Source organism: Hypanus sabinus (assembly GCF_030144855.1).
Source record: "Hypanus sabinus isolate sHypSab1 chromosome X2 unlocalized genomic scaffold, sHypSab1.hap1 SUPER_X2_unloc_5, whole genome shotgun sequence".
In the NCBI taxonomy this organism is placed as follows: Eukaryota; Metazoa; Chordata; class Chondrichthyes; order Myliobatiformes; family Dasyatidae; genus Hypanus; species Hypanus sabinus.
The window spans coordinates 53,587-81,104 of NW_026779005.1; the positions used below are offsets into that span (position 1 = coordinate 53,587).

Genomic DNA, 27,518 nt, shown 5'->3' on the forward strand with positions numbered 1-27,518 from the left:
GTGTGAAATAAGGATCTCTTCATACGCTAAATCACCCCAATCTGCATCACCATCATCGTCAGTCCTCGCACATATCACTCCTCTCCGAGCTGAGAGTTCACTTTGCAGATTTTCCATCTGTTTTAAACACTTGCGATCAGCGCAGCCTTTCTTCTCAGCTGCCGATTTCTTCATGACATTCGTAACAGCCGTAAATCCTGACCCTGACTTTTCATTTCTCTAATTCTGTATCCGCCTGTTTATACTCCTCTTCAGTTTTCTCATTTTCCCTTGTTAACGCTTCACACTGAGCCTGAAACTGTCTCAAGTGGATCAAATTCCCCTGATCCTGCTCCGTCAGAATTTCTAACTCTTCCCTACACTTACACAACTCCTCCGTCAGCTTCAGTTTTTCCTCTCTTCACTTCAATTCGATCATCCAACAAACATCACATTATAACATTTTTAATCCCTTATAATTTCTTTAACTTATTTTCACTAACTATTTTTCAGAATTCTTCCTCCACAGTCCTGGACCCTTGGCTGTCAAACTTTTCTAACCACTCCTGATAATCTGACCATTTCCTTCATAATTAAGCATGAAAGTAATCTCTGAAATCCTCTGAATCCCTCGGTTCTTCCTGTTCTTTCCCTTTCACAGTTTAAAATCCCAACCTACGGTGTGGTTCAACTCGACACCAGGGTCCCAGACCAATTTTCTTTCTTTTCGAGTGCACCCAGGGCACGAAAATATGTTCACCGTTCATCAACTGAGATCAGTTTGGAAACTCACCAGGCAACTCGTAATTAATCACAGCTCGCATTTTATTTTTCCTGCACAAACAACAAAGTAACTATGTTGACCCCAGGCGAACAACTTAAAACATGAATTTCACTGCTCCCTCTGTACTAATACACAACCTGACCACTTCTCAAATTCACAGCACTGGAACAGGGGATCCCACTGTATCCAAATGATTGATCATTTCTTCTCCAGCCCCTTCCTTGGGGGATCTTCCTTGTGATAGTTCGTCTCAAGAGTTATCACACCTTTGCATTTGAAACTCTTTACTTGTTTTGAAACAAGCCTAATTTGAAACATTTGAAACAACTCTTATCAGTTCAGAGGACGCATCTCATTCTTGTTGGCTGAAGTCCATCAGGCTGATGACTGACAGATTTCCATTGGATGTAGTCCAAGGGCTACACAACATCATGCCAAAGGTAATTTCTTTTGTTCTCCTCCACTATGGTTCCAAACAGACAAACTGTGTCGCTCGGACTCTCAGCAGAAATATCGAGATTCCTTCTGCAGAACTGCCACTGTACGTAATACACACCTTATCTCAGAGTGGCTTCAGGTTCAGAGATAACGAGATTACTTCTGCAAACCTGACAGTGTACATAATGCACAGATTATGTGAGAGTGATTTCAGGCTTACAATTGGAATACCGGAAACTTCTTGTGTTCACTTGATCTGATTAGGTTATCCCATAGCAATCAGTTCACAAAATGGGAGTTACAGAACAGCTTCACAAAATGGCAGCCTCTATTCCTTCGACCTCATGGCAAAAACACAGACAATTGATCACTCTACTTCCACTGTCATTGACCCATTCACGTTCGATGTTTTCTTGCATATGTTAATTCATTCAGACAGTGGGGTATTTTGGTGCAGAGCAGTCAGGATGGGATGCTCCTCCTGTCAGATGTGGGAACTCCGGACATCCGACAGTTTTCCGATGACTATTTACAGGAAGTGCACCCAATCACATCGCCGGACTGACTGGTTCAGGGAGTTGGATGTACTCAGGGTCATTCGGGAGCCTGAAGATACTATCAATGAAACATCTGAAGAGATGGCCACACCCAGAAAACAAGCTTCGGACAGGAGAAGCGTGACCACCAGCAGAGGGAAGGGTCATTAGGAAGACAGTGCAGGGCTGTCCTGTGGGCATTCTCCTCAGCACAACACCTTGTTGAATACTGCTGAGTGGGTGGGGAGTTGATCCATTGGGGCATGGAAGCAACAGAAAGGCCGGCAGCACTGTCCGCTCTGAAGCTTAATAGGGAAGTGTACATTTTGGCCTTGAGGCAGTTATAAGAGATGATATTCTGGGGAGAGAAAAGAGATTCTGTAGGTGTGGACAGGATTTAAATTAGAACTGATTTCTGCGTCACAGATCCAAACCATTAAACTCCAGTCCCATTAAACGGGAACATTAGCCGAGAATTACCTCCCACGCCCAGTGAACAGAGTGCAGAACTGGGTTTGATAAACAGCAGCAGTAATTGCCGAGTTCGGCACCAACAGTCACTTTTGAACTTGATTCAGCAACTGTGATGGTGAAATATCCAGCCTGTAGCCTGTCGCCTGTTTAAACAGTTTCCCCAGTGTGAACTCGTTGATGCACCTTCAGTTGATATGACCGAATAAACCCTTTCCCACAGTCTGAGCAGATGAACAGCCTCTCCCCAGTGTGAATTCGCTGATGTGACTTCAGTTCAACTGACCGAGTAAATGCCTTCCCACAGTCTGAGCAGGTGAACGGCCTCTCTCCAGTGTGGACTCGCTGGTGCACCTGCAGGTCAGATAAATGAATAAATCTCTTCCCACATTCAGAGCAGGAAAATTGCCTCTCCCCAGTGTGAATCCGCTGATGTACCATCACTTGAGATGACCGAGTAAATGCCTTCCCACAGTCTGAACAGGTGAACGGCCTCTCTCCAGTATGAACTCGCTGGTGGGCCTGTAGCCTGGATGAGTCAGTGAATTTCTTCCCACAGTCTGAGCAGGTGAACGGCCTCTCCCCAGTGTGAATTCTCTGATGCACCTTCAGTACAGAAGACTGAGTGAATCCTTTCCCACAGACTGAGCAGGTGAACGGCCTCTCCCCAGTGTGAACTCGCTGATGTACCTTCAGTTGAGATGACCGAATAAACCCTTTCCCACAGTCTGAACAGGTGAATGGCCTCTCCCCAGTGTGAGTTCGCTGATGTATCTTCAGTTCAGATGACCAAGTGAATCCCTTCCCACAGTCTGAGCAGGCGAATGGCTTCTCCCCAGTGTGAAGTGACTGGTGTCTCCGCAGTTGCGATGACTGAGTGAATCCCTTCCCACAGTCTGAGCAGGTGAACGGCTTCTCACCAGTGTGAACTCGCTGGTTTGTCAGTAGGCTGGATGACCGAGGGAATCCCTTCCCACAATCAGCGCAGGTGAACGACATCTTATCAGTGTGAACTCGCTGTTGTGCATGCAGGTGAGATGAGTGAGTGAAGAGTGAATCCCTTCCCACAGTTCTTTGTCAATTCATAAATCAAATATCAGATGTAGTAAACCCCTTGCACAATCAATGTAGTTGAAGAACTGATCTCCAGTGAACAAATGCTGGTGTGTTCTCAGCTCCCCGGTTCCAATGGATTTCAGTGAGTTACAACAGAAAACTTCATTTCAGACACAAAGCACTTTTCCAGCTGTGATGACAAAATTCTTCATCTCCAAGGATCAACAGTGGTACATTGTTAAATATCTAGTAACTCCTTAAATATCTGGGCAGAGACAGCAAACTGACATGTTGTTCTGTTTAAAATTCCCGTACACAATTTTTGTCATTTCTAACCTGTAAAAAAGATTGACAAAAGACATCAATGAATGAAAGTCATCATTCAGAGAAGTGTATGGTCATCCACTTTGTTAGAGGCAATGAGAGTGCAGACTGTTTTCTCAATAGAGAGGAAATAATGTTGAAGAGTAGGAGAATATAAAAGCAAGGATGTATTGTTGAGTATTTATAAAGTGTGGCCTCACTTGGACTGTTGAGAGCAGATTCAGGCTCCTTAAGTAGAACAGATGTACTTACATTGCAGAGCGTTCAAAGGAAATTTACAAAAATATTTCAGGATTTATAAGGTTTGTCTGATGAAGAACATTTGATGGCTCGGGGCCTCTACTCACTGGAGTTCAGAATAATGAAGGGGCCCTCATTGAAATCTATCGAACATTGAAAAGTCTCGATAGAGTGGATGTGGAGAGTATGTTGACAAGAGTGGGGGAGTCGAAAACCAGAGGACGCAGCATCAAAATCGAGCTTTGTTCTTTCAGAAAGGAGATGAGGAGGAATTTCTTTAACTGGAGCGTGGTGACTCTGTGGGATTTGCTGCTATGAGTTGCTCTGGAGTCCAAGTAATTGGGTCTATTTTTGGGAAGAGGGTGATGGATTCTTGATTAGTTAGGGCAGGAAGGGATATGGGGAGAAGGCAGGAGAGTGCAGCTGAGTTGGAAATGGATCAGCTGTAATGAAATGGTGGAGCAGACTCGATGGGCGAAACGACCTCATTCTGCTCCTGTATCTGATTAATTTTCACAGCCGATATATTATGAAATAATTTTAATCTCCTTTCTGAACTCTGACATCACACTGTTACAGCGAGGATCAACCCAAGTTGGGGGAAAAACTCTCCTTCCAACTGCTCATGATGCCGGCAACTGGTCTGTCCATGTAATTCCCCAACAGTTTTCCTGTCTGTGTGAGAATGGGAATTTCAATCTGTGACTTAGCTCAGTCTGATTCCTTCCATTAGTATTATTCTCTGTCCCATATTATTCCGAGCTGCGCAGTAACTGAAATGTTCCCACACAGACAGCCTTTGCTGCTGCACAGCTGGTGTTTTGTTGATGCCGTGCTGTTTTCATGATGTTTAAACATTTAACTTTCAGACAAATGCTCGGTCCATACGTTCTGAGAAAAATAAATTAGAGAAAACATTGGTATTATTTCAAGTTCTGGTCCTGTACGACAGCACTACAAAGAGCATGTGATGTTACACGGCAAACCCTGGAGAGTTTCAAATTACTCTGCCCCTCCGCACAGGTGAATGACGGTGGAGAGCCCATCAGAGGCAATGCCAATGAACATGATGGGGAGGGCAGTCCTTGTTCTCATTGGAGTGTGGCATATTTGTGATGAGAACGCTACAGGTCACTTGTTACCCAGGCCAAAGGTAATTGGTATCATTATGTACCCAAAGCGAATGGTACTAAACAAGTTCTCACAGGTAGAAAGGTCCAGATCAAGATGGAACAAAGGTGATTTCCACAAGGACTAAAGCTGATGTAAGGATTTTGTTTCCTTCTTTTCATACAGTAAAAATTGACATTTTCATTGACTGGAAGGTCAGCTCCTCAGTGCTCGGTGGTGCCCGAGTGATCCATCTACTCCCCTTCACTCCCCCTGCGATTCCAAATACGGCCTACAGACTAACGGGGAAAACGCTGGCCCTGTCATCAATGGCTGCCTCTTTACCCAGAAACCTACACGAAGAAGAGACCCATCTATCCGCCACGGCTCCAGCGTCTCCGCTCCTCAGCAGCAAGTTCCCTGGAGCCCTCGTAGAGAGAGGGGTAAGGACTTGGACTGACCCGGGATGCGGAGGAAAAGTGTGGCCGGTCGCGGTTCGGACGCCGGTACCGATGATAATCCGCCCGGATCCCCGCTCCGACCTGCCGCCGAGTCTCCGAGCTTTTTGTCCACCGTGCGCACGCGCGAAACGCCCGCGACCCTTACGCATGCGCATTTGTGCGCCTGGTCGCTGACGGCGATTTCTGGAACTAACAGGAGAAAGTCTGCAAATGCTGGAAATTCAAGGCGACTCACACAAAACGCTGCAGGAACTCAGCACCTCAGGCAGCATCTGTAGAAAATTATGAACAGACGGCGTTTTTTGGCAGAAAGCCTTCTGCAGGGCAGAGAAGCACAGGGGAAGGTGCCAGAATAGAAATATGGTGGGGGAGGGGAAGAGGCGAGCTGGAATTTGATGCCGGGTGGGTGGGGAAGGTCAAGAAAGGGTGGGCTGGAGAATAAAGAATCTGATAGGAGGGGAGAGTGGACCAGAGAGAGGGCAGGAGGAGGGTCCCGGGAGGAATGTAGGAAGGTGAGAAGTACAAGGTCAAAGTGGGGCATAGAGGAGGGTGACGGTAATTTATTCACAGGAGGGGAAATCGATGTTCATGCCGTCAGGTTGGAGGGTACCCAGACGGAATATAATGTGTTGCTCCACCACCCTGGGGTGGGGGGATGGGAGCTCATCTTGGCACAAGAGGAGTCCATGGATCGACACGGCGGAACAGGACTGGGAATGAAGAATTAAAATGCTTGCTGACAGGTAAGTCACACTTGTGGAGGATGGTGCGAAGTTGCTCCTAATTGATGACTGCACCCTCAGGGTGGCGGAGCAACAACTTTTATTCTGCCGTGGTACCTTCAAACGAGATGAACGAGTGCACCAGTCTTGTCTGTTTGAACCCAGAGCCCAAGAAAAGCTCTCTTTCGTGTCTCAGTCGTCTTTGACCCCCTGAAGAACTGTTTCTGAGTGACAGCTAAGATCCACCTGCAATTCCTCGGCCCACTTTCCCAACTGGTCTCGATCCCACTGGAACCTTAGACAACCCTCACTTTCTCCACACACCGGTTTTGGTGACATCCACAACCTCACTAATTGTTTGAACTGCATTCTCCAAATAATTAACATCATTGTCCAGTTGTAAGCGGATGAATTTACTTACTCTTTCATCTCCCAGGGGGAACGAGACTGGCTGGATCCGGGGGGGCGGGGGGCGGGTGCAGGGAAACACGGGCTTTCAATCGCCGACATCTACCGTCAGTGTGTCCATCACTAGGGGCACACATCATGTTCTCTGGCGGCAACAAACCAGCCCGAAGACCCCGGTCTCCGGTTGGCAGCAGCTCATTTGAGGGACCCGCCATTTGGGCTCCGTCTCATTCGGGGGGGAGACGTTTTGTGGGTGTGTGACCCTCTGAGTGAAGAGGTATCCCCTCATGTGCCCCATAAACTCCCCACCTTTCACCCTTAACCCCCTGTCAAGTATCTCTCTGCTGAGACTCACAGAACGCAATCCCAACACTGAGTGTTTCTTCATCAAGCAGCTTTATTCTTTATTACCTGCCGGGGGTAATTTCACCTCCATTCTCACCAGGGATGGGAGGGGACCTCAAACACAACGTTTACAAAATATTCCTTCTGTACATAAGAACGAGTCGAGGTTACTGTTCCCAGCGAGCTCCGTGTTCCCGATACGTTTGTTGATACTGCCATCTCCGGTTGAGTCGTCTCTGTTACTTCCTCATTCCTGCACAGCGTTCAGTGTTCGCAGTCACGAGATCTTTAGTAAGCACATTTCTTGTCGTTTCCTCCTGCTACTTTAGTCACCTACATATATCGCATATACTAGCTCAGCACTCCGGGGTTTGTAGAACTTTATTTTGTCTCATCAGATACTTACAATAAAATGCAAAGTTCAGTACATATTTCCCCATTCCCTCCTCTTTGTTGTCCCATGACAACAGACATCCAATATTATCAGAACTTACGAAGTGAATGATGTCTTTAAAGTGAAAATACTTCAGATCTCAGGGCTTTCTTTTCCCCGTCCATTCCCCATGAGGAGCCAGAACCCTGATATCTCCTCCTTTTCAGACTCCCGACTGAGCACGAGAATCATAATCAGATTGTTTGTATTATTATTGCTCCAATGGTTATTCCATCATGCAAACCAGTATCCCAGCATCCTCCCAGAGTCCCAAATGGCCGCCGGCTTCCTGAGGGGTTATCATTGCGGAAATGTACAATGTAAACCAGTATCCCACCATCCTCCCAGAGTCCCAAATGGCCACCAGCTTCCTGGGGGTTTATCATTGTGGAAATGTACAATGTAAACCAGTATCCCACCATCCTCCCAGAGTCCCAAATGGCCACCAGCTTCCTAAGGGGTTATGATTGATAAACTCTACAATGTAAACCAGTATCCCACCATCCTCCCAGAGTCCCAAATGGCCACCGGCTTCCTGAGGGGTTATCATTGTGGAACTGTACAATGTAAACCAGTATCCCACCATCGTCCCAGAGTCCCACATGGCCACTGACTTACTGAGGGGTTATCATTGTGGGACTGCTCTCCCACTTCTCTCATTCTATCTGCTGCCTCTCAAATATATTCCATCAGGTGAGTTACATTTTCAGTTTTGTCTGGTGTGTTGGTGCAACATTCTTGCCCAATTAAAGCACTTGCACCCCACTTTTTATCGAATAAAACGTCTAGGGCGGCTGGACAACGATGCTGCAGAGGCAGTGACGGGAGTCAAAGAAATGGCAGACAGACTGAATAAATGTGTTGTGTCTGTCTTCACAGAGGAAGACACCAGCATAATGGTGGGACTTCCGGGTGTCAGGAGTCAGAAGTGTACAAAGTTACCAGAACCAGAGTGAAGGTTCTTGAGGAACTGGAAGGCCAAGTTAGATAAGTCACGTGACTCAGATGGTGTGCACCCCAGCGTTTCGAAAGAGGTGGCTAAAAAGATTGTGGAGCCATTAGTAATGAACATTCAACAATCACAAGATTCTTGAAGAATTCAGCAAGAATGGAAAATTGCCAATGTCACACCACTCTTCAAGAAGGGAGAGAGGCAGAAGAAAGGAAACTATCGGCCAGTTTGTCTGTCTTCAGTGATTGGGAAGATGTTGGAGTCGATTATTAATGATGAGGTCTGAGAGTACCGTGTCACAAGATAAAATAGACCACAGTCAGCATGTTTTCCTGAAGGGAAAATCTTGCCTGACCAACCTGTTGAAATTATTTTAAGAAATAACAAACAGGACAGACAAAGGAGAATCGATTGATGGTGTTTACCTGGATTTTCAGACGGCTTCTGAGCGGATGCCACACATGAGGCTGCTTTAACAACCCACGAGCCCATGGTAGTACCGGAAAGATTCCAGCATGGACAAAGCCGTGGCTGACTGAGAGGAAGCAAAGAATGGGTACAAAGGGAGCCTCTTGACGAGTGGGTTCCACAGTAGTCTGTGTTGGGACTGATAGTCTTTATGTTAAATATCACTGATGTGCATGATGAAATTGATGACCTTGCTGCAAAGTTTTCAGATGATATGAAGATGGTTGAGGGTCAGGTTGTTTTGAGGACATGGAGGGGCTATGGAAGGTCTTCAACAGATGAGGAGAATGGGCAAAGAAGTGGGAGATGGAATGCAGTGTCAGCAGAGGGTATCAGCATGCACTTTGGTCGAAGAAATGACAGGGCTGACTATTTTCCAATTTGCAGATTGAGTCTGTGGTGAAGAAGGCAAATGTAATGTCAGCATTCATTTGAAGAGGAATAGAATATAAACACAGGGATGTAATGTTGACATTTTTGTAAGCACTGGTGAGGCCTCAGTGGGAGTACTGTGAGCAGTTGTGGACTCCTTATCTGAGAAAAAAGATGTGCTGAAACTGGAGAGTATCCAAAAGAGGTTCACGTAAATGATTCCAAAATTAAATATGTTGTCATATGAAGAGTATTTGATGGCTCTGGGCCTGTAGTGAGTGGAATTCAAAAGAATGAGAGGAGACCTAATTGAAATATATCAAATAGTGAAAGGATTAATAGAGTGGATATGGAGAGGATGTTTCCTCTTTTGGGATAGTCTAAGACCAAAGGACACAACCTCAGAATAGAGGGGTGTCTTTAGAATGGAGATGAGGAGGAACTTATTTAGCCAGAGAGTAATGAATCCATGGACTCTATGGATAATGTATCTTTGGCAGCTGTGGAGGCCAAATCTTCATGTACATTTAAGGCCGAGGTTGATAGTTTCTTGATTGGTCAGGGCATGATGGGCGACCAGGATAAGGCAGGAGATTGGGACCAAGAGGGAAATTGGGTCAGCTAAAATGAAATGGTGGAGCAGACTCGATGGGCCGAATGGCCTAATTCTGCTCCTATATCGCATGGTCTTAAAGCAACCTCTCATTTAACGTCAGCAAGAGCCAGGAGGTGATTATTTGACTTCAGGAGGAGGAAACAGGAGAACTGTGAGCCATTCCTCATCAGAGATCAAAGGCGGAGAGGGTCAGCAACCTTAAATTCCTCAATGTTATCACTTTCCAGGATCTGTCCTGAGCCCAGCATGGAAGTGCAATTACAAAGAAAGCACAGCAACATCTCCATTTCCTTACAAGCCTGCAAAGATTCAGCATGACCTCTAAAACCTTGACAAACTTCTACAGATGTGTGTGGAGAATATGTTCAGTGCTTACAGTATTGCCTGGTATGGAAACACCAAAGCCCGGGAAAGGAAAATCCTACAGAAAGTAGTGGATATGGCCCAGTACATCACAGGAAAAACACTCCCCCCACTGCGCACATTTCTTTGGTGCGCTGTCATAGGAAAACTACATCTGTCATCAAGGAACCCACCATGTGGCACATGATCTCTTCTCACTGATTCCATCAGGAAGAAAGTGCAGGAGTCTCAGGACCCACACCACCAGGTTCAGGAACTGTTATCACCCTTCAAACATCAAGTTCTTCAAACAGAGGAGATAATCTTACTCAAATTCAATTGCTCCATCACTGAACTGTTCCTATAACCCATGGACACATTCACGGATTCTTCATCTCCTGTTCATGGTAATTATTTATTAATTTTATTTTCTTTTGTATTTGCACAGTTTGTTGTCTTTTGCACATTGTATTTTGTCTCCAATGTTGGGTTCGGGCTTTCATTGATTCAATCATGATTCTTTGATTTACTGAGTTTGTCCGAAATAAAAATCTCAGGATTGAGCATGGTGACATGTGTAAACTTCGATAATAAACTTACTTTGTAAATTTTGAATTCCACATTTAAATTACTCTCTCAAACACACATGCGCTTTGTAATTTCTAAAGGTTCAGCATCGACTGGCTAAATGATTTGGCTCGGATCAGAATGGTCATCCCATCACAATGACCCCTCTTTCGGGACACCCCAGCTACAGGAAAGATTCCTGAATCAAACTGGGATCACTGTTTCAAGCGTGCACACACACACACAGACACACAGCTGTGATGAAGAGCTTTGAGGGGGTTGGTCCTGACTAGAATCAACTCCTGTCTGTGCATGGACCTGGACCCACTGCAATTTGCCGATCACCACAATCTGTCTACAGCAAATGCAATCTCACTGACTCTCCACTCAGCCTTCGATCACCTGGACAATAGCAATACACAAGTCAGGCTGCTGATTACAGCTCAGAGTTCAACACAATCAGACCCTCAATTGTAATCAACAAGCTCCAAAACCTGGGCCTCTGTACCTCCTTCTGCAACTGGATCCTCACCAGGAGACCCCAGTCTGTGTGGATCAGAAATAACATCTCCTCCTTGCTGACAATCAACTCCGGCACACCTCACCGATGCGTGCTCAGCCCACTGCTCTGCTCTCTCTACACCACGTCTGTGTGTCTAGGCTCATCTATAAACTTGCTGACAACCCAACTATTGTTGGTGGAATTTCAGACGGTGACGAGGAGGAGTACAGGAGTGAGATAGATCAGCAAGTTGAGTGGTGTCACAGCAACAACCTTGCACTCAACATCATGAAGACAAAGGAATTGATTGTGGATTCAGGAAGTGGAAGTCGAGGGAACACACACCAGTCCACATCGTGGGATCAGAAGTGAAAAGGGTGAGCAGTTTCCATTTCCTGCCTGTCAACATCTCTGAGGAACTATCCTGGGCACAACATATTGATGCAGTTACAATGAAGGAACAAGATCGACTATTTTTCATTCCGATATTGAGGAAAATCGGTCTGTCATGAAAGCCTCTTGCAAATTTCTACAGATGTACTGTGGAGAGCATTCTAACTGGTTGCATCACTGCCTGGTGTGGAGAGGCCACTGCACAGGATCGGAAAATGCTGCAGAAAGTTGTAAACTCAGCCAGCTCCTTCATGGGCACTGGACACCACAGCATCCAGGACACATTCAAAAGATGATGCCACAAAAAGGTGGCATCCATCATTATGGACCCTCATCACCCAGGACATGCCTTCGGCTCATTGCTACCATCAAGGAGGATGTACAGGACCGTGAAGAGACACACAATGTCTCAGGAACAGCTTCTTCCCTCCACCGTCAGATTTCTAAATGGACAATGAATTCTAGAATACTTCCTCAGTATTTTCCCTCACGTTTGCCACTACATTTCAAATTTAATTTTATAAATACTTGTTGTAATTTATAGTTTTTATTACTATGTATTGCAATGTACTGCAGACACAAAGGATCAAATTTCACCACAAATGCGGATGATATTAAACCTGATTCTGATAAACAAACACACACAGCTGGGCTCAGACATACAACACTCCCACATTCCTCCCTTTGTGACACCCTACTTGCTCCGTGGCCCCGGTATGAAGCTCAAACTGTTGCAACACCTGCCCTTTAAAATCATGGCTGAGGCTGTGTTGTGTCTGTTCACTGTTTGAGTTCGATATTAAATGAAGAGCATTGAATGGGAAGGAACGTTTGAATAGAAGAATAAAGATCTCCTCTGAAGGTATATGGGGTCCTGGTGAGAGCGTACATGGAACACTGTGCACAGGTCTGGTCTCCCTCCCGGAGTCAGCCTGTGGGATGAAAGGAATGAAGAGATTTCCCAGATTGATTTAGGAGGTGAGGTAGTGTCCTCGGAGAGATTATACTGACTGGGCCTGTCTCAAAATTAGAGAAATAAAAGGCCGTCTGACTGAGACAGACACAGTCTCACAGGGTATTGACAGGGTAGAGGCAGGAATGATGTTTCCTTTGGCTGTGGTGAGGAATGGGGGTCACAGAATCCGAGGTCACCTCAACAGGACTGAGATGAGGAGGAATTTCCGCATCCAGAGGGCAGTGAATCTTTGGAATTTTCTCCACAAGGTTTCGAAAATTGAAGGACAAATTTTAAGACTCTGCGATGCTGGGAACGTTGCGCGAAAGTGGCGCTGAGGTCAAAGATCAGGCATGTTCTGAGTGAAAGGCGGAAAAGACGGAATGTCTGTTTATTTGTTTCTAAAGTACGTGTTTACCTTTGCGCCTGGTTCTCCCTGGGCCTTCAGCCTGTCCTTTAACACAGGGGAGCGCTCACAGCACCGGAGTTCCATCGGCAGACGTTGTGGGCCAGCTCCCGGATCCCAGCAGCAGGAGTTAACTCCCGACGGCAGGCCCCGACCCACGGCGGGGAAAGACCGGGCACCCCCTGTGTGGCTGAAACATCTCACGGAATCTCCGCCCGAATCTTCACATCCGCGATCGGAAGGGTTCAAAACTCCGGCCGCTGTTGCAGCCTTTACCCGGGGAGCTGCTCCCAATCTCGGGTCTCTCACCGGGTCCACTCGTTCCCGATTCCAAACTTCGGTCCGCCCAGCGCCCTGCCCACTGACACTCCTCAGCCAATGGCGGCAAGATCCTCCCAGTGGTGTTCTCTGATTGGCGGTGAGTGTGTCTGAGGACGGGCTGCTACTGGGATCTGGAGCAGTCAGTCAAGGTTTGATCTCAGAAACAAAGCAAGTTCCCCGAGGCTCAAAGTTCAAAGTAAAATTTATTGTCAGAGTACAGATAAGTCGCCACATACAACTCCTACAAACATACAGAGCAAAGCTACAGAATGGTAACTATATCTGGATCACTGAAACATCAGCCAGAGTGCAGAAGACAGCAAAATTCTCCAATGCAAATAAATAATGAGAACATGAAATAACCGCAGCGGCTGCCGATAGATGTCCGCTGCTCTCAGCGCTCCCTGACTGGGCAAGAAACAGTGAGGCGCAAAGGTAAACTCGTGTTTCAGAAAATAAGAAATAGAGAAGGTGTGGCCATTCGGCCCCTTGCTCCTCTTCTGCCCTTCAGAACATGCTTGACTTTTGACCTCAGCACCACTTTCCTACAACTTTCCATCACCGCTGAGCCCCTGGATATGTCTATTCAATTTAGAAACCTTGTGGAGATAATTGCAATGATTCACTGCACTCTGGGTGAGGAAATTTCTCCTCATCTCAGTCCTGCTGAGTTGTCCTCGGATTTTGAGTCTGTGAGCGTTGTTTCCACACCTTATGGGAAACATCATCCCAGCCCTTCCGCTGTAAATATCCTGTGAGATTGTATTTCACTAATTCTGTGACAGGAATGTGATCTGTCTCAGTCAAACCACCTCTTATTTCACTCATTTTGAGACAGACCCAGTGCGATGATTTGTTGTGGAAGCACCCTTTGTTGTTCCTGACCCTAGTGGGGCGAGTTCAAGGGCACGGTCTGGAAAGGGGAACCCACTCCCTGTCCCTGCCCGAGAGTTTCCATATATAACCCTGAGGAGTGCCACAAGACCCCGGGCAGGGTCTGGAAAGGGGAACCCACTCCCTGTCCCTGTCCGTGAGGTTCCATATATAACCCTGAGGAGTGGCACGTCCCCGGGCAGGGTCTGGAAAGGGGAACCCACTCCCTGTCCCTGCCCGAGAGGTTCCATATATAACCCTGAGGAGTGGCACAAGTCCCCGGTCAGGGTCTGGAAAGGGGAACCCACTCCCTGTCCCTGCCCGAGAGGTTCCATATATAACCCTGAGGAGTGGCACAAGTCCCCGGGCAGGGTCTGGAAAGGGGAACCCACTCCCTGTCCCTGTCCGAGAGGTTCCATATATAACCCTGAGGAGTGGCACAAGTCCTCTGGCAGGGTCTGAAAAGGGGAACCCACTCCCTGTCCCTGTCCGAGAGGTTCCATATATAACCCTGAGGAGTGGCACAAGTCCTCTGGCAGGGTCTGAAAAGGGGAACCCACTCCCTGTCCCTGTCCGAGAGGTTCCATATATAACCCTGAGGAGTGGCACAAGTCCCCGGGCAGGGTCTGGAAAGGAGAACCCACTCCCTGTCCCTGTCCGAGAGGTTCCATATATAACCCTGAGGAGTGGCACAAGTCCCCGGGCAGGGTCTGGAAAGGAGAACCCACTCCCTGTCCCTGTCCGAGAGGTTCCATATATAACCCTGAGGAGTGGCACAAGTCCCCGGGCAGGGTCTGGAAAGGGGAACCCACTCCCTGTCCCTGCCCGAGAGGTTCCATATATAACCCTGAGGAGTGGCACAAGTCCCCGGGCAGGGTCTGGAAAGGGGAACCCACTCCCTGTCCCTGCCCGTGAGGTTCCATATATAACCCTGAGGAGTGGCACAAGTCCCCGGGCAGGGTCTGGAAAGGGGAACCCACTCCCTGTCCCTGTCCCTGTCCGTGAGGTTCCATATATAACCCCGAGGAGTGGCACAAGTCCTCTGGCAGGGTCTGGAAAGGGGAACCCACTCCCTGTCCCTGTCCGAGAGGTTCCATATATAACCCTGAGGAGTGGCACAAGTCCTCTGGCAGGGTCTGGAAAGGGGAACCCACTCCCTGTTGCTGTCCAACTGGTTCCATATATAACCCTGAGGAGTGGCACAAGTCCCTGGGCAGGGTCTGGAGAGTTTGGCAAGTCTGTGTGAGCCAATTAGTGAACACAGGACCTGCACAACACGGACAGTTTACACTGAACTCGGTGGGTGGGGGGGGGAGGTGGTCAATGTCTGCTGATGTCCATGCGGGTAGGATTGCTAGAGCTGTCTAAGAGGTTTTAAACTAATTTGGCAGCAGATCTGAACTGGAGTGATAGGGCTGAGGCGAATGTTGTTAGTTTTCAAACAGCGGCAGTGTGTATTTAGACTGCCACCATCGAGAGGCTGACGATAGGGCAAAATTTCAGTGGGCGGGATGAGTTGCAATGCAAAAGGGTGACAAAATGAAAAATGTGATGAATACGGAACTGAAGGTTTTATATGTTATATTTGAATGAGTGCAATACATCGAGTAAGGGAGATGAACTTGTGTCACAGTTACAGATTGGCATTGTGGGCGTCACCGAATGGTGGCTGAAGGAAGATTATAGCTGGGAGCTTCATGTCCAAGGATACAGATTGTACTGAATGGACAGGCAGATAGGCAGAGGGGTGGGGAGTGTCTATGTCAAAATGAAATCAAATCCTCGACCTGGTGAAATGGGATTGCAAGGTTTAGAATACTGACGTATAAGGGGTGAATACTGATGCACTCAAAGATCTTCTATTTTCTATTTGTAATTACTTTTTTTCAGTTTTTGGTGATCTGTTTTCACACTGACACAAGGGAGTATTTATTTCTGTTGATCAGTGTGAATAAAACAAATCGGAATCCAATCTGTCTCAATGTTGTAAAACAATAAAAGATGAAAACTTCCAAGGTGGCCGCATACTTTTTATAAGCACTGCAAGTGCAATTACGAAGAAAGCACGGCAGTGCCTCTCCTTCCTTTGAAGTTTGCAAAGCTGCAGCATATCACACACACACACACACACGCACACGCACACGCGCACACGCACACACACACACAGACACACACACACACACCACACACACACACACCACACACTCACACCAATCATACCGGTGCCCAAAAAGAACTGGGTGAACTGCCTCCATGACTATCCCCCAGTGGTGCTCACATCTACTGTGATGAAGAGCTTTGAGGGGTTGGTCATGTCTGGAATCAACTCCTGTCTGTGCATGGACCTGGACCCACTGCAATTTGCCGATCACCACAATATACCTACAACAGACGCAATCTCACTGGCTCACACTCAGCCTTAGATCACCTGGACAATAGCAATACACAAGTCAGGCTGCTGATTACAGCTCAGCGTTCAACACAATCAGACCCTCAATTGTAATGAACAAGCTCCAAAACCTGGGCCTCTGTACCTCCTTCTGCAACTGGATCCTCACCAGGAGACCCCAGTCTGTGTGGATCAGAAATAACATCTCCTCCTTGCTGACAATCAACTCCGGCACACCTCAACGATGCGTGCTCAGCCCACTGCTCTACTCTCTCTACACCCACGTCTGGGTGTCTAGGCTCATCTATAAACTTGCCGATGACACAACTATTGTTGGTGGAATTTCAGACGGTGACGAGGAGGAGTACAGGAGTGAGATAGATCAGCAAGTTGAGTGGTGTCACAGCAACAACCTTGCACTTAGCATCATGAAGACAAAGGAATTGATTGTGGATTCAGGAAGGGGAAGTCGAGGGAACACACACCAGTCCTCATTGTGGGATCAGAAGTGAAAAGGGTGAGCAGTTTCCATTTCCTGCCTGTCAACATCTCTGAGGAACTATCCTGGGCCCAACATATTGATGCAGTTACAATGAAGGCACAACATCGGCTATATTTCATTCGGAGATTGAGGGGAATCGGTCTGTCACTAAAGACACCTGCAAATTTCTACAGATGTACTGTGGAGAGCATTCTAACTGGTTGCATAACCGCCTGGTGTGGAGAAGCCACTGCACAGGATCGGAAAATGCTGCAGAAAGTTGTAAACTCAGCCAGCTCCTTCATGGGCACTGGACTCCACAGCATCCAGGACACATTCAAAAGATGATGCCACAAAAAGGTGACATCCATCATTAAGGACCCCCATCACCCAGGACATGACCTCATCTCATTGCTACATCAAGGAGGATGTACAGGACCCTGGAGACACACTCACCGGTTCAGGAACAGCTTCTTCCCCACAATCAGATTTCTAAATGGACAATGTACCGATAAACACTTTCTCAGAATTTTCCCTCTCGTTTTGCACTACATTTTAAATATAATTTTACACATTCTAATTGTAGTCTGCAGTTTTTATTACTAAATATTGCAATGCACTGCAGACACAAAACAACAAATTTCACCCCATATGCCGGTGATATTAAATCTGATTCTGATACAAAAGCACACAGAGCTGGGCTCAGACATACAACACTCCCACATTCCTCCCTTTGTGACACCCTGCTTGCTCCACGGCCCCCGGTATGAAGCTCAAACTGTTGCAACACCTGCCCTTTAAATTCATGGCTGAGGCTGTGTTGTGTCTGTTCACTGTTTGAGTTCGATATTAAATGAAGAGCATTGAATGGGAAGGAAGGTTTGAATAGAAGAATAAAGATCTCCTCTGAAGGTATATGGGGTCCTGGTGAGAGCGTACATGGAACACTGTGCACAGGTCTGGTCTCCCTCCCCGAGTCAGCCTGTGGGATGAAGGGAATGAAGAGATTTCCCAGATTGATTTAGGGGGTGAGGTAGTGTCCTCGGAGAGATTATACTGACCGGGCCTGTCTCAAAATTAGAGAAATAGAAGGCCGTCTGACTGAGACAGACACAGTCTCACAGGGTATTGACAGGGCAGACGCAGGAATGATGTTTCCTTTGACTGTGGTGAGGAACGGGGGTCACAGAATCCGAGTTCACCTCAGCAGGACTGAGTTGAGGAGAAATTTCCTCACCCAGAGGGCAGCGAATCTTTGGAATTTTCTCCACAAGGTTTCTAAATTCGAAGGACAAATTTTGGGGCTCTGCGATGCTGGGAACGTTGCGCGAAAGTGGCGCTGAGGTCAAAGATCAGACATGTTCTGTGTGAAAGGCAGAACAGACGCAAGCGGCCGAATGGCCTGCTCCAGTTTCTTACTTTCTAAAGTCCAAGTTTACCTTTGCGCCTGGTTCTCCCTTGACCTTCAGTCTGACCTTTTGCACAGGGGAGCGCTCGCACTCCGGAGCTCCATCGGCAGCCGCTGCGGGCCAGCTCCCGTATCCCAGCAGCAGGAGACAGGACTGGGAGGAAACTCCGGACAATAGGCCCCGATCCACGGCGGGGAAAGACCGGGCTCCCCCTGTGTGGCTGAAACATCTCACGGAATCTCCGCCCGAATCTTCACCTCCGCCATCGGAAGGATTCAAAACTCCGGCCGCTGTTGCAGCCTTTACCCGGGGAGCTGCTCCCAATCTCGGGTCTCTCACCGGGTCCACTCGTTCCCGGTTCCAAACTTCGGTCCGCTCAGCGTCCCGCCCACTGACACTCCTCAGCCAATGGAGGCAAGATCCTCCCAGTGGTGTTCTCTGAATGGCTGTGAGTGTGTCTGAGGACGAGCTGCTACTGGGAGCTGGAGCTGTCAGTCACAGTTTGATCTCAGAAACAAAGCAAGTTCCCCGAGGCTCAAAGTTCAAAGTAAATTTTATTGTCAGAGTACATATAAGTCGCCACATACAACTCCTACAAACACACAGGGCAAAGCTACAGAATGGGAACTATATCTGGATCACTGAAAGATCAGCCAGAGTGCAGAAGACAACAAACTTCGCCAATGCAAATAAACAACGAGAACATGAAATAACAGCAGCGGCTGCCGATAGATGTCCGGTGCTCTCAGCGATCCCTGTTCAATCTGACAGGACAAGAAACAGTGAGGCGCAAAGGTAAACTTGTGTTTCAGAAATTAAGAAATAGAGAAGGCGTGGCCATTCGGCCCCTTGCGCCTCTTCTGCCCTTCACTCAGAACTTGCTTGACTTTTGACCGAAGTACCACTTCCCTGCAACTTTCCATCACCGCTGAGCCCCAGGGTATGTCCATTCAATTTGGAAACCTTGTGGAGATAATTGCAATGATTCACTGCACTCTGGGTGAGGAAATTTCTCCTCATCTCAGTCCTGCTGAGTTGTCCTCGGATTTTGAGACTGTGAGCGCTGGTTCCACACCTTATGGGAAACATCATTCCAGCCCTTCCGCTGTAAATATCCTGTGAGATTCTATTTCTCTAATTCTGAGACAGGAATGTGATCTGTCTCAGTCAAACCACCTCTTATTTCACTCATTTTGAGACAGTCCCAGCACGATGATTTGTTGTGGGAGCATCTCTATGGACAAGCGAGTGAGTGTAGTTATCCTGTGTTGTTCCACAGCCTGATGGTTGAGGGGTGGGGCAAGTCCTGAGGCTCTTGAACCTTCTACCTGATCACAGCAGTGAGAAAAGTGTTTGCCTACGTGGTGAGCCTGATCACAGCCGCCTGTATCACCGTCCCCTCTGGCCTGCCCTATCCGGGATGAAAGGGATTGTGGAGAGTAAATATGTTACTCTGTCGAGTATCACTGTGATCCGTCCCCTCTGGCCTGCCCTATCTGGGATGAAAGGGATTGTGGAGAGTAAATATGTTACTCTATCGAGTATCACTGTGATCCGTCCCCTCTGGCCTGCCCTATCCGGGACCAAAGGGATTGTGGAAAGTAAATATGTTACTCTGTCGAGTATCACTGTGATCCGTCCCCTCTGGCCTGCCCTATCCGGGACCAGAGGGATTGTGGAAAGTAAATATGTTACTCTGTCGAGTATCACTGTGATCCGTCCCCTCTGGCCTGCCCTATCCGGGACCAAAGGGATTGTGGGGAGTAAATGTGGTACTCTGTCGAGTATCACTGTGATCCGTCGCCTCTGGCCTGTCCTATCCGGGACCAGAGGGATTGTGGAGAGTAAATGTGGTACTCTGTCGAGTATCACTGTGATCCGTCCCCTCTGGCCTGCCCTATCCAGGACCAAAGGGATTGTGGAGAGTAAATGTGGTACTCTGTCGAGTATCATTGTGATCCGTCCCCTCTGGCCTGCCCTATCCGGGACCAAAGGGATTGTGGAGAGTAAATGTGGTACTCTGTCGAGTATCATTGTGATCCATCCCCTCTGGCCTGCCCTATCCGGGACCAAAGGGACTGCGGAGAGTAAATGTGTTATTCTGTCGAGTATTACTGTGATCCTGTCTCTCTCCCTACCCCTTATTATTCTTGTCTGTGATTGCAGTGCAACAATCTCTGGCCCAATGTCCCTTCTTTCTACAAACCCCGTTTCTGTCCTTAGTCAAGTGTCCTCTTCATCTGCACCGTCCGCACGATCCTGCCACCCGTTCTGGGTTCTTTGTCGGGACCCGAAATCGACCTGCTCAATACCTGTTCTCTGTGCACACTCTCGCTTTTCCCCAGTCCGTTTAAAGAGTCAATTGTGCTCCTTATTCATCAGAATTTATGTCACCCTGGGGCCAGGTCTGACACAGCGAATTGAGATTATTTAACTTACAGGAGTGGGCAGGCTTGGGTCTGAGAGAGTTTAGAAAAGTCTGCACTGCCAGCTGGACATACTGAGCTGTCCAGGGGTTTGCCGGCATTGGACTCTCACGTATCCTTAAAACGAGCGATAAAGTACGCAAGGGATTCTCCTTTTTTTCTGTAGTTATCGGGTAAATTCACCAAAATCCACGGGCTGTCATTCAAATGGGTTTCCATACCTCAGTGACCCACTGTGCCATGGCTTGTATTCCAGCAGCCCCTCTGGTGTCTGCCTGGGAAAGGGGAACCCACTCCCTGTCCCTGTCCGAGAGGTTCTATAGATAACCCTGAGGAGTGGCACAAGTCCCCGGTCAGGGTCTGGAAAGGGGAACGCACTCCCTGTCCCTGTCCGAGAGGTTCCATATATAACCCTGAGGAGTGCAGGCAAGTCCCCGGTCAGGGTCTGGAAAGGGGAACCCACTCCCTTTTTCAGTGAATTCAGGTAAAGTCCGTGGTCCAGACGGTTATCCTGCTGAATTTTTAAATTCCTTTTCTTCTATACTCGGTCCTTGGCTTTGTAAATTTTTTTTAAAGATGTGTTAACTGTAGGTAAATAACCACAATCTTTTTATGATGCCTCCATTTCTCCAATTCTTAAAAAAGATAAAGACCCCACTTAATGTGTATCCTATCGGCCAATATCCTTGCTGAATACGGATTCTAAGATTTTTACCAATATTCTTGCCGCTAGATTAGAAAATGTATAACTTCTAATTATCTCTGAAGATCAGACCGGATTTATTAAAAACTGTTATTCATCTTTTAACATTAGAAAATTAATTCATATAATTTATACTTCTTCATCTAAAATACCAGAATGTGTCATTTCCTTAGAGGCTGAAAAAGCGTTCAATAGAGTTGAATGGCTATATTTATTTAATATGTTGCAGAATTTTAATTTTAGCTTGAAATTTATATTATGGATTAAATTAATGTATTATAAACCTTTGGCTTCGGTTCTTACCAATAATCAAAGATCTCCTTTTTTTCAGTTGCCCCGTGGTACGAGCCAAGGCTGCCCTTTAAGTCCTCTATTATTTGACATTGCTTTGGAACCTTTAGCCATTGCCTTTCGTGAATCACCTAATATTTTTGGTATTACCCGTGGGTGAGGGACTTATAAGTTATCATTATATGCTGATGATTTGTTACTATACATATCTGACCCTGAGAGATCTATTCCTGCTATTTCATCCTTGCTTGCTCAGTTTAGTAGCTTTTCTGGCTACAAACTGAATTTTAATAAGAGTGAATTATTTTCATTAAATATGCAAGTTCCCATTTATAAACACTTACCATTTAAAGTTGTCACAGATCATTTTACTTATTTGGGTATTAAAATTACCAAGAAATTATTCCCGCTATTTTATCCTTGTTGGTTCAATTTGGTACTTTTTCGGGTTATAAACTAAATTTAGATAAGAGTGAATTATTTCCTTTAAATGCACAAACTTTATTGAGTGATAGGATACCATTTAAAGTTGTTACTGATAACTTTACCTATTTAGGTATAAAAATTACCAAGAAATATAAAGATTTATTTAGACTGAATTTTTTACCTATGCTTCATCAAATTCATCAACTTACTACAAGATGGTCTCCTTTGTTTTTATCATTAATTGGTCGGATTAATGCTATTAAAATGATGATTTTACCGAAATTTTTATACTTATTTCAAGCCCTACCAGTTTTGATTTCTAAATCTTTTTTTGATAACATTGATTCAAAAATTTCCTCATTTGTGTGGCAAAATAAAAACCCTAGGTTAAGTAAAAAGCAATTACAAATATCTAAAAAAGATGGTGGTTTAGCTTTACCCAATTTTAGATTTTATTATTGGGCAAATAATATTCGTAATTTAATGTATTGGAAACTAGATTTGGATTCACCACTGTGCCCACAGTGGGTAAATTTGGAATGTAATGAGGTAAAGGGATATTCTCTATTCTCTGTTCTTGGTTCTTGTCTTCCTGCTGATTTAGTTAAATTTAATAAACAAATATCTAATCCTGTTATTAAACATACATTACGAATTTGGTTTCAATTTCGTAAGTTTTTTACTTTGAAAAACCTTGTTCTTGATAGCCCTATCTTACTTAATTTCTTTTTCAAACCCTCTTGGACAGATCAAGCTTTTAACATATGGAAAAGGAAAGGTATAAAATGTTTTCGTGATCTCTTTTTTGAAGATACTTTGATGTCATTTGACCAACTTTCCAACAAATTTGAATTACCTAAATCTAATTTTTTCAGATATTTACAAATTAGAAATTTCTTACATAAAGTTTTACCATCTTTTCCTAATTCAACTTTGGTGGACTTTACAGATTTGATTTTTACCTTAAATCCTTGTCAGAAGGGATTAGTAGCTTTTATTTATAATATGATTATGAAGATACAACCAGAAATATCAGTTAGAATTAAACAAGAATGGGAAAAAGAACTTCGATATAATATATCAACAGATAAATGGGAAAAAATTTTGCAAATGGTTAATTCCTCTTCTGTATGTGCTAAACATGCTTTAATACAATTTAAAATTGTACATAGAGCTCATATGTCTAAAGATAAACTTGCTCGATTCTATTCTCATATTAACCCTCAATGTGACAGATGTCATTCAGAAGTGGCCACATTGACCCATATGTTTTGGTCATGTCCCACTTTACATAATTATTGGAAGGACATATTTACTACTATTTCCTCAATTTGGAATATAGATTTACAACCTCATTTTATTACTGCAATTTTTGGCATATCAAATGAAGATGGTAATCAGTTTTCCCCTTCAATCAGACGAATGATTGCTTTTGTAACATTAATGGCCAGAAGGTCTATATTACAAAATTGGAAAGAAGTAAATCCTCCTACCACGTTTCAATGGCTTTCTCAAACTATTTCTTATTTGAGCCTGGAAAAAATTAGAAGCACTATTTTTGACTCATCAATTAAATTTGAAGAAACTTGGAGACCGTTTATTCGACATTTTCATATGAATTAATTTGGCCTTTTCCAGACTTTCTTTCTGCTTATTCATGTTCAGGTATGGAGTTCCGGAGTTTGTTGACACTATCATATACTTGTAAACTATTATTGTTGCCCATGTTAGTTTAGTTTAGAGTTTTATTTTTCTTAATATATACTTTTTTTTCACATATTTTCAATTTTTTTTTCTCTTTTTTAATGGTTATTTTTGTTTTTTTTCATATATAATCATATGGACTTGATTGATTAAGGCATTTTCTTCTGTTGATGTTTAATAGGATATTGTTATCTTATTATCAACGTGATTTCAAGTCTACTGTATTCATAATTTACTCATTATTATGTTATGTTTTTTTTTGTGTATATGTGAAAATTAATAAAAAGACTGAAAAAGAAAAAAAAATTACCAAGAAACATAAGGGTTTATTGAAATTTAATTTTTTACCTTTAATTGAACAAATCAAGCAACTTGTTACCAGGTGGTCCCCATTATCTCTGTCATTGGTCAAATTAATACTATCAAGATGATAGTATTACCGAAATTTTTATATTTATTCCAAGCATTACCAATTTTTATTCCTAAATCTTTTTTTGATATTATTGACTCCAAAATATCCTCTTATGTGTGGCAGAATAAAAATCCTTGATTAAGTAAAAAAATATTTACAGAAGCCTAAGAAGGAAGGTGGTTTTGCTTTGCCAAACCAGAGACTTTACTATTGGGCAGTTAATATTCAATATTTAATATTTTGGACACAAGAATCGGTCATAGTACCTTGCCCACAATGGGTAAATTTGGAGTGTAAATCTGTACAAGACGTCTCATTGTTTTCTATTTTAGGATCTTCGCTTCCTTTTGCTTTATCTAAACCGAATAAACAAATAGCTAATCCTATAGTTAAACATACATTAAGAAAATGGTTTCAATTTCGTAAATTCTTTAGCTTGAATAATTAAGCCCTATTATATCTAACTTCTTTTTCCAGCCCTCTTTTATGGACCAAGCCTTTGTGTTATGGAAAACAAAAGGTATAACATTTTTTTTTGTGATTTATTTTTAGATAACAGTTTTATGTCCTTTGAACAGCTATCCAGACTAAAACTCATTTTTTTTAGATTCTTGCAAGTTAGGAATTTCTTCAATGTTAATATTTTCCGAAATTATGTCCAATGGACATTACAGCAAAAATAGGGCTCACATGTCCAAGGATAAACTCGCTTGATTTTATTCTTATGTTAATCCAGCCTGTGACAGATGTCATTCTGAAGTCACTTCATTGACCCACATGTTCTGGCGTTGCCCCTGTTTGCAAAATTTTTGGAAAGATTTTTTTGGTATTATTTCAACAGTTCTGAATATCAAATTGCAACCACATTCTATTACTGCAATTTTAGATTTACCAATGGTGGATAATAGTTGTTTATCCTCCCCCCCCCCCCCCACCAGCCTGGCGGATAGTTGCATTTGTTACATTAATGGCTAGAAGATCTGTCCTATTGAATTGGAAAGAAATTAGTCCTCCAACTATATTTCAGTGGTTTTCTCAAACTATTTCTTGTTCGAGTTCAGAAAAAATTACAAGTGTTGTCTCTGACACTTCAGTTAAATATGAAGAAACTTGGAGACCATTTATTCAACATTTTCATATAAGCTAACCTGACTTTTCCTAAACCTTACTTTTATTGTCCTTAATTATTTGGATGGTGGTGCGGAGTTTTTGACGCTACTGTGTATAATTGATATAATGCAATGGCCCATGTCGGTTAGGATTTTTTTCATTTTGTGTGTGGGGGGGGAGGGTTTTTAATTTTCTCCGTTTTTTGTAACCACTATGAGTTTGGGAGGTTATTATCATCTATTTGTATTTATACCTTAACCTATTAGTTATGTACTCTCAAACTCTTTGTATTCATGTTTCATTTATGTTTGTTTAAAATCTATAAAAAGATTTAAAAAGGACTACTCTGAGGAAAGGGTGGAATAGGCGGAACGGGCCGAATGGCCAGACATGCTCCTGTTCGTTATTTTCTGAAGCACGAGTTTACCTTTGCGCCTTGTTCTCCCTTGGTTTTCAGCCGTTCGGATTGCACAGGGGAGCGGTGAGAGCTCCGGAGATCCACCGGCAGCCGCTGCGGGGCAGCTCCCGTCTCCCAGCAGGAAGGGACGGGGCTGGGAGACAACTCCAGACAACAGGCCCCGATCCTCGGCGGGGAAAGGCCGGGCGCCCTCCGTGTAGCTGAAACATCTCACGGAATCTCCGCCGGTCGCTTCAGCTCTGCCTTCGAAAGGATTCACGACCCGCCGGTGGTGCAGCCGAAACCCGAGGCGCAGCTCCCGGTCTCCGGCCCACTCGGTCCCGGTCCAAACAGCGCCCCGCCCACTGCCACCCCTCAGCCAATGAGGGTATCCCTCTCCCAGCGGTGATCGCTGATTGGCTATGTGTGTGTGAGGTCGGGCTGCTACTGGGAGCTGGAGGTGTCAATCACAGTTTGTTCACAGAATTAAAGGAGTTTCCCCGAAACTCAAATTTCAAAATAAATTTTGTTATCAGAGTACAGATAAATCACCACATACAACCCCAATAAGCATTTTCATGCGGACATACTTAGAAAAAGTAGAGAATAGTAACGATAACAGAAGCAGGCAGTGAAAGATCAGCCAGAGTGCTGAAGGTAACAAACTGTGCAAATACAGAGAAACAGCGATAAATCACAAGAGCATGAAATAACCGCAGCGGCTGCTGATGGATCTCCGGAGCTCTCACCGCTCCCCTGTGCAATCCGACAGGCGGAAGGCCAAGGGAGAACAGGCGCAAATGTCAACTCGTGATTTAGAAAATAAGAAACAGGAGCAGGCGTGGCCATTCGGCTCGTTGCGCTGTTCTGCCTCTCCCTCGGAACATGGCTGACCTTTGACCTCAGCGCCACTTGCCTGCAACGTTCCCAACATCGCCGAGCTCCTAAATATGTCCGTTTAATTTAGAAAACTTGTGGAGAAAACAAATATTCACTGTATTGTGTTGGACAAATTTCTCCTCATCTCAGTCCTGCTGAGGTGACCTCGGATTTTGAGTCTGTGATCACTGGTTCCACTGCCCAGCCAGGAGAATCATCATTCCTGCCCCTACCCTGTAAATACCCCGTGAGACTGTGTCTGTCTCAGTCAGGAAGCTTCTCCATGTGAACCTTGTGTTAATGAAATTGGTGACAGTTCTTTCAGACCAGCAGCTTTGACCACAAGAACACCAGACAGTGGTCAGCACGGAATGTCCTGCAGTTAATGCAGGAGGAGGACTGGATGGACACAGTGGAGTGGTTCCCTGAGCAGACAGTCCAGACCATCTGGCAGAATGCCTCATCACAAGATCTCACCAACAGGCAGCAAGACCTCACCTGTCTGGCGGCAAGAGGGTCCCTCCCAGTCTGATCCTTGCTGCATGCCCGGAGATCACTCCCACAGCGCGCTGCCCCGAGATTACTGCAGTCGAGACGAGAGGGCCCCTCCCAGTCTGATCCTTGCTGCATGCCCGGAGTCACACCCACAGCGCGCTGCCCCGAGATTACTGCAGTGGAGACGAGAGAGTCCCTCCCAGTCTGATCCTTGCTGCATGCCCGGAGATCACTCCCACAGCGCGCTGCCCCGAGATTACTGCAGTGGAGACGAGAGGGCCCCTCCCAGTCTGATCCTTGCTGCATGCCCGGAGATCACTCC

General features: G+C 45.3%; 1 protein-coding gene across 7 annotated transcripts; it reads right to left on the reverse strand.

Annotated features, from left to right (window-relative positions):
* Positions 1–1,318: 1,318 nt before the first annotated feature.
* Positions 1,319–26,463, reverse strand: LOC132385923 (zinc finger protein 239-like). Of its 7 annotated transcripts, none has more exons than XR_009509342.1 (3): positions 12,893–14,043; positions 5,481–7,207; positions 3,622–4,719 (listed from the first exon to the last, which is right to left on the reverse strand). XR_009509342.1 is itself a non-coding variant. In XM_059958157.1 (2 exons), exon 2 carries the CDS (start codon positions 3,205–3,207, stop codon positions 2,359–2,361), a length of 849 nt encoding a protein of 282 aa, XP_059814140.1. In that variant the 5' UTR covers positions 3,208–3,600; positions 12,893–14,043; the 3' UTR covers positions 1,319–2,358. The 7 variants fall into 7 exon arrangements, 1 of the variants encoding a protein (XP_059814140.1); XR_009509341.1 differs by having other exon boundaries at positions 5,481–8,794; XR_009509339.1 differs by having other exon boundaries at positions 5,481–12,451.
* Between the last annotated feature and the right edge of the window lie 1,055 nt (positions 26,464–27,518).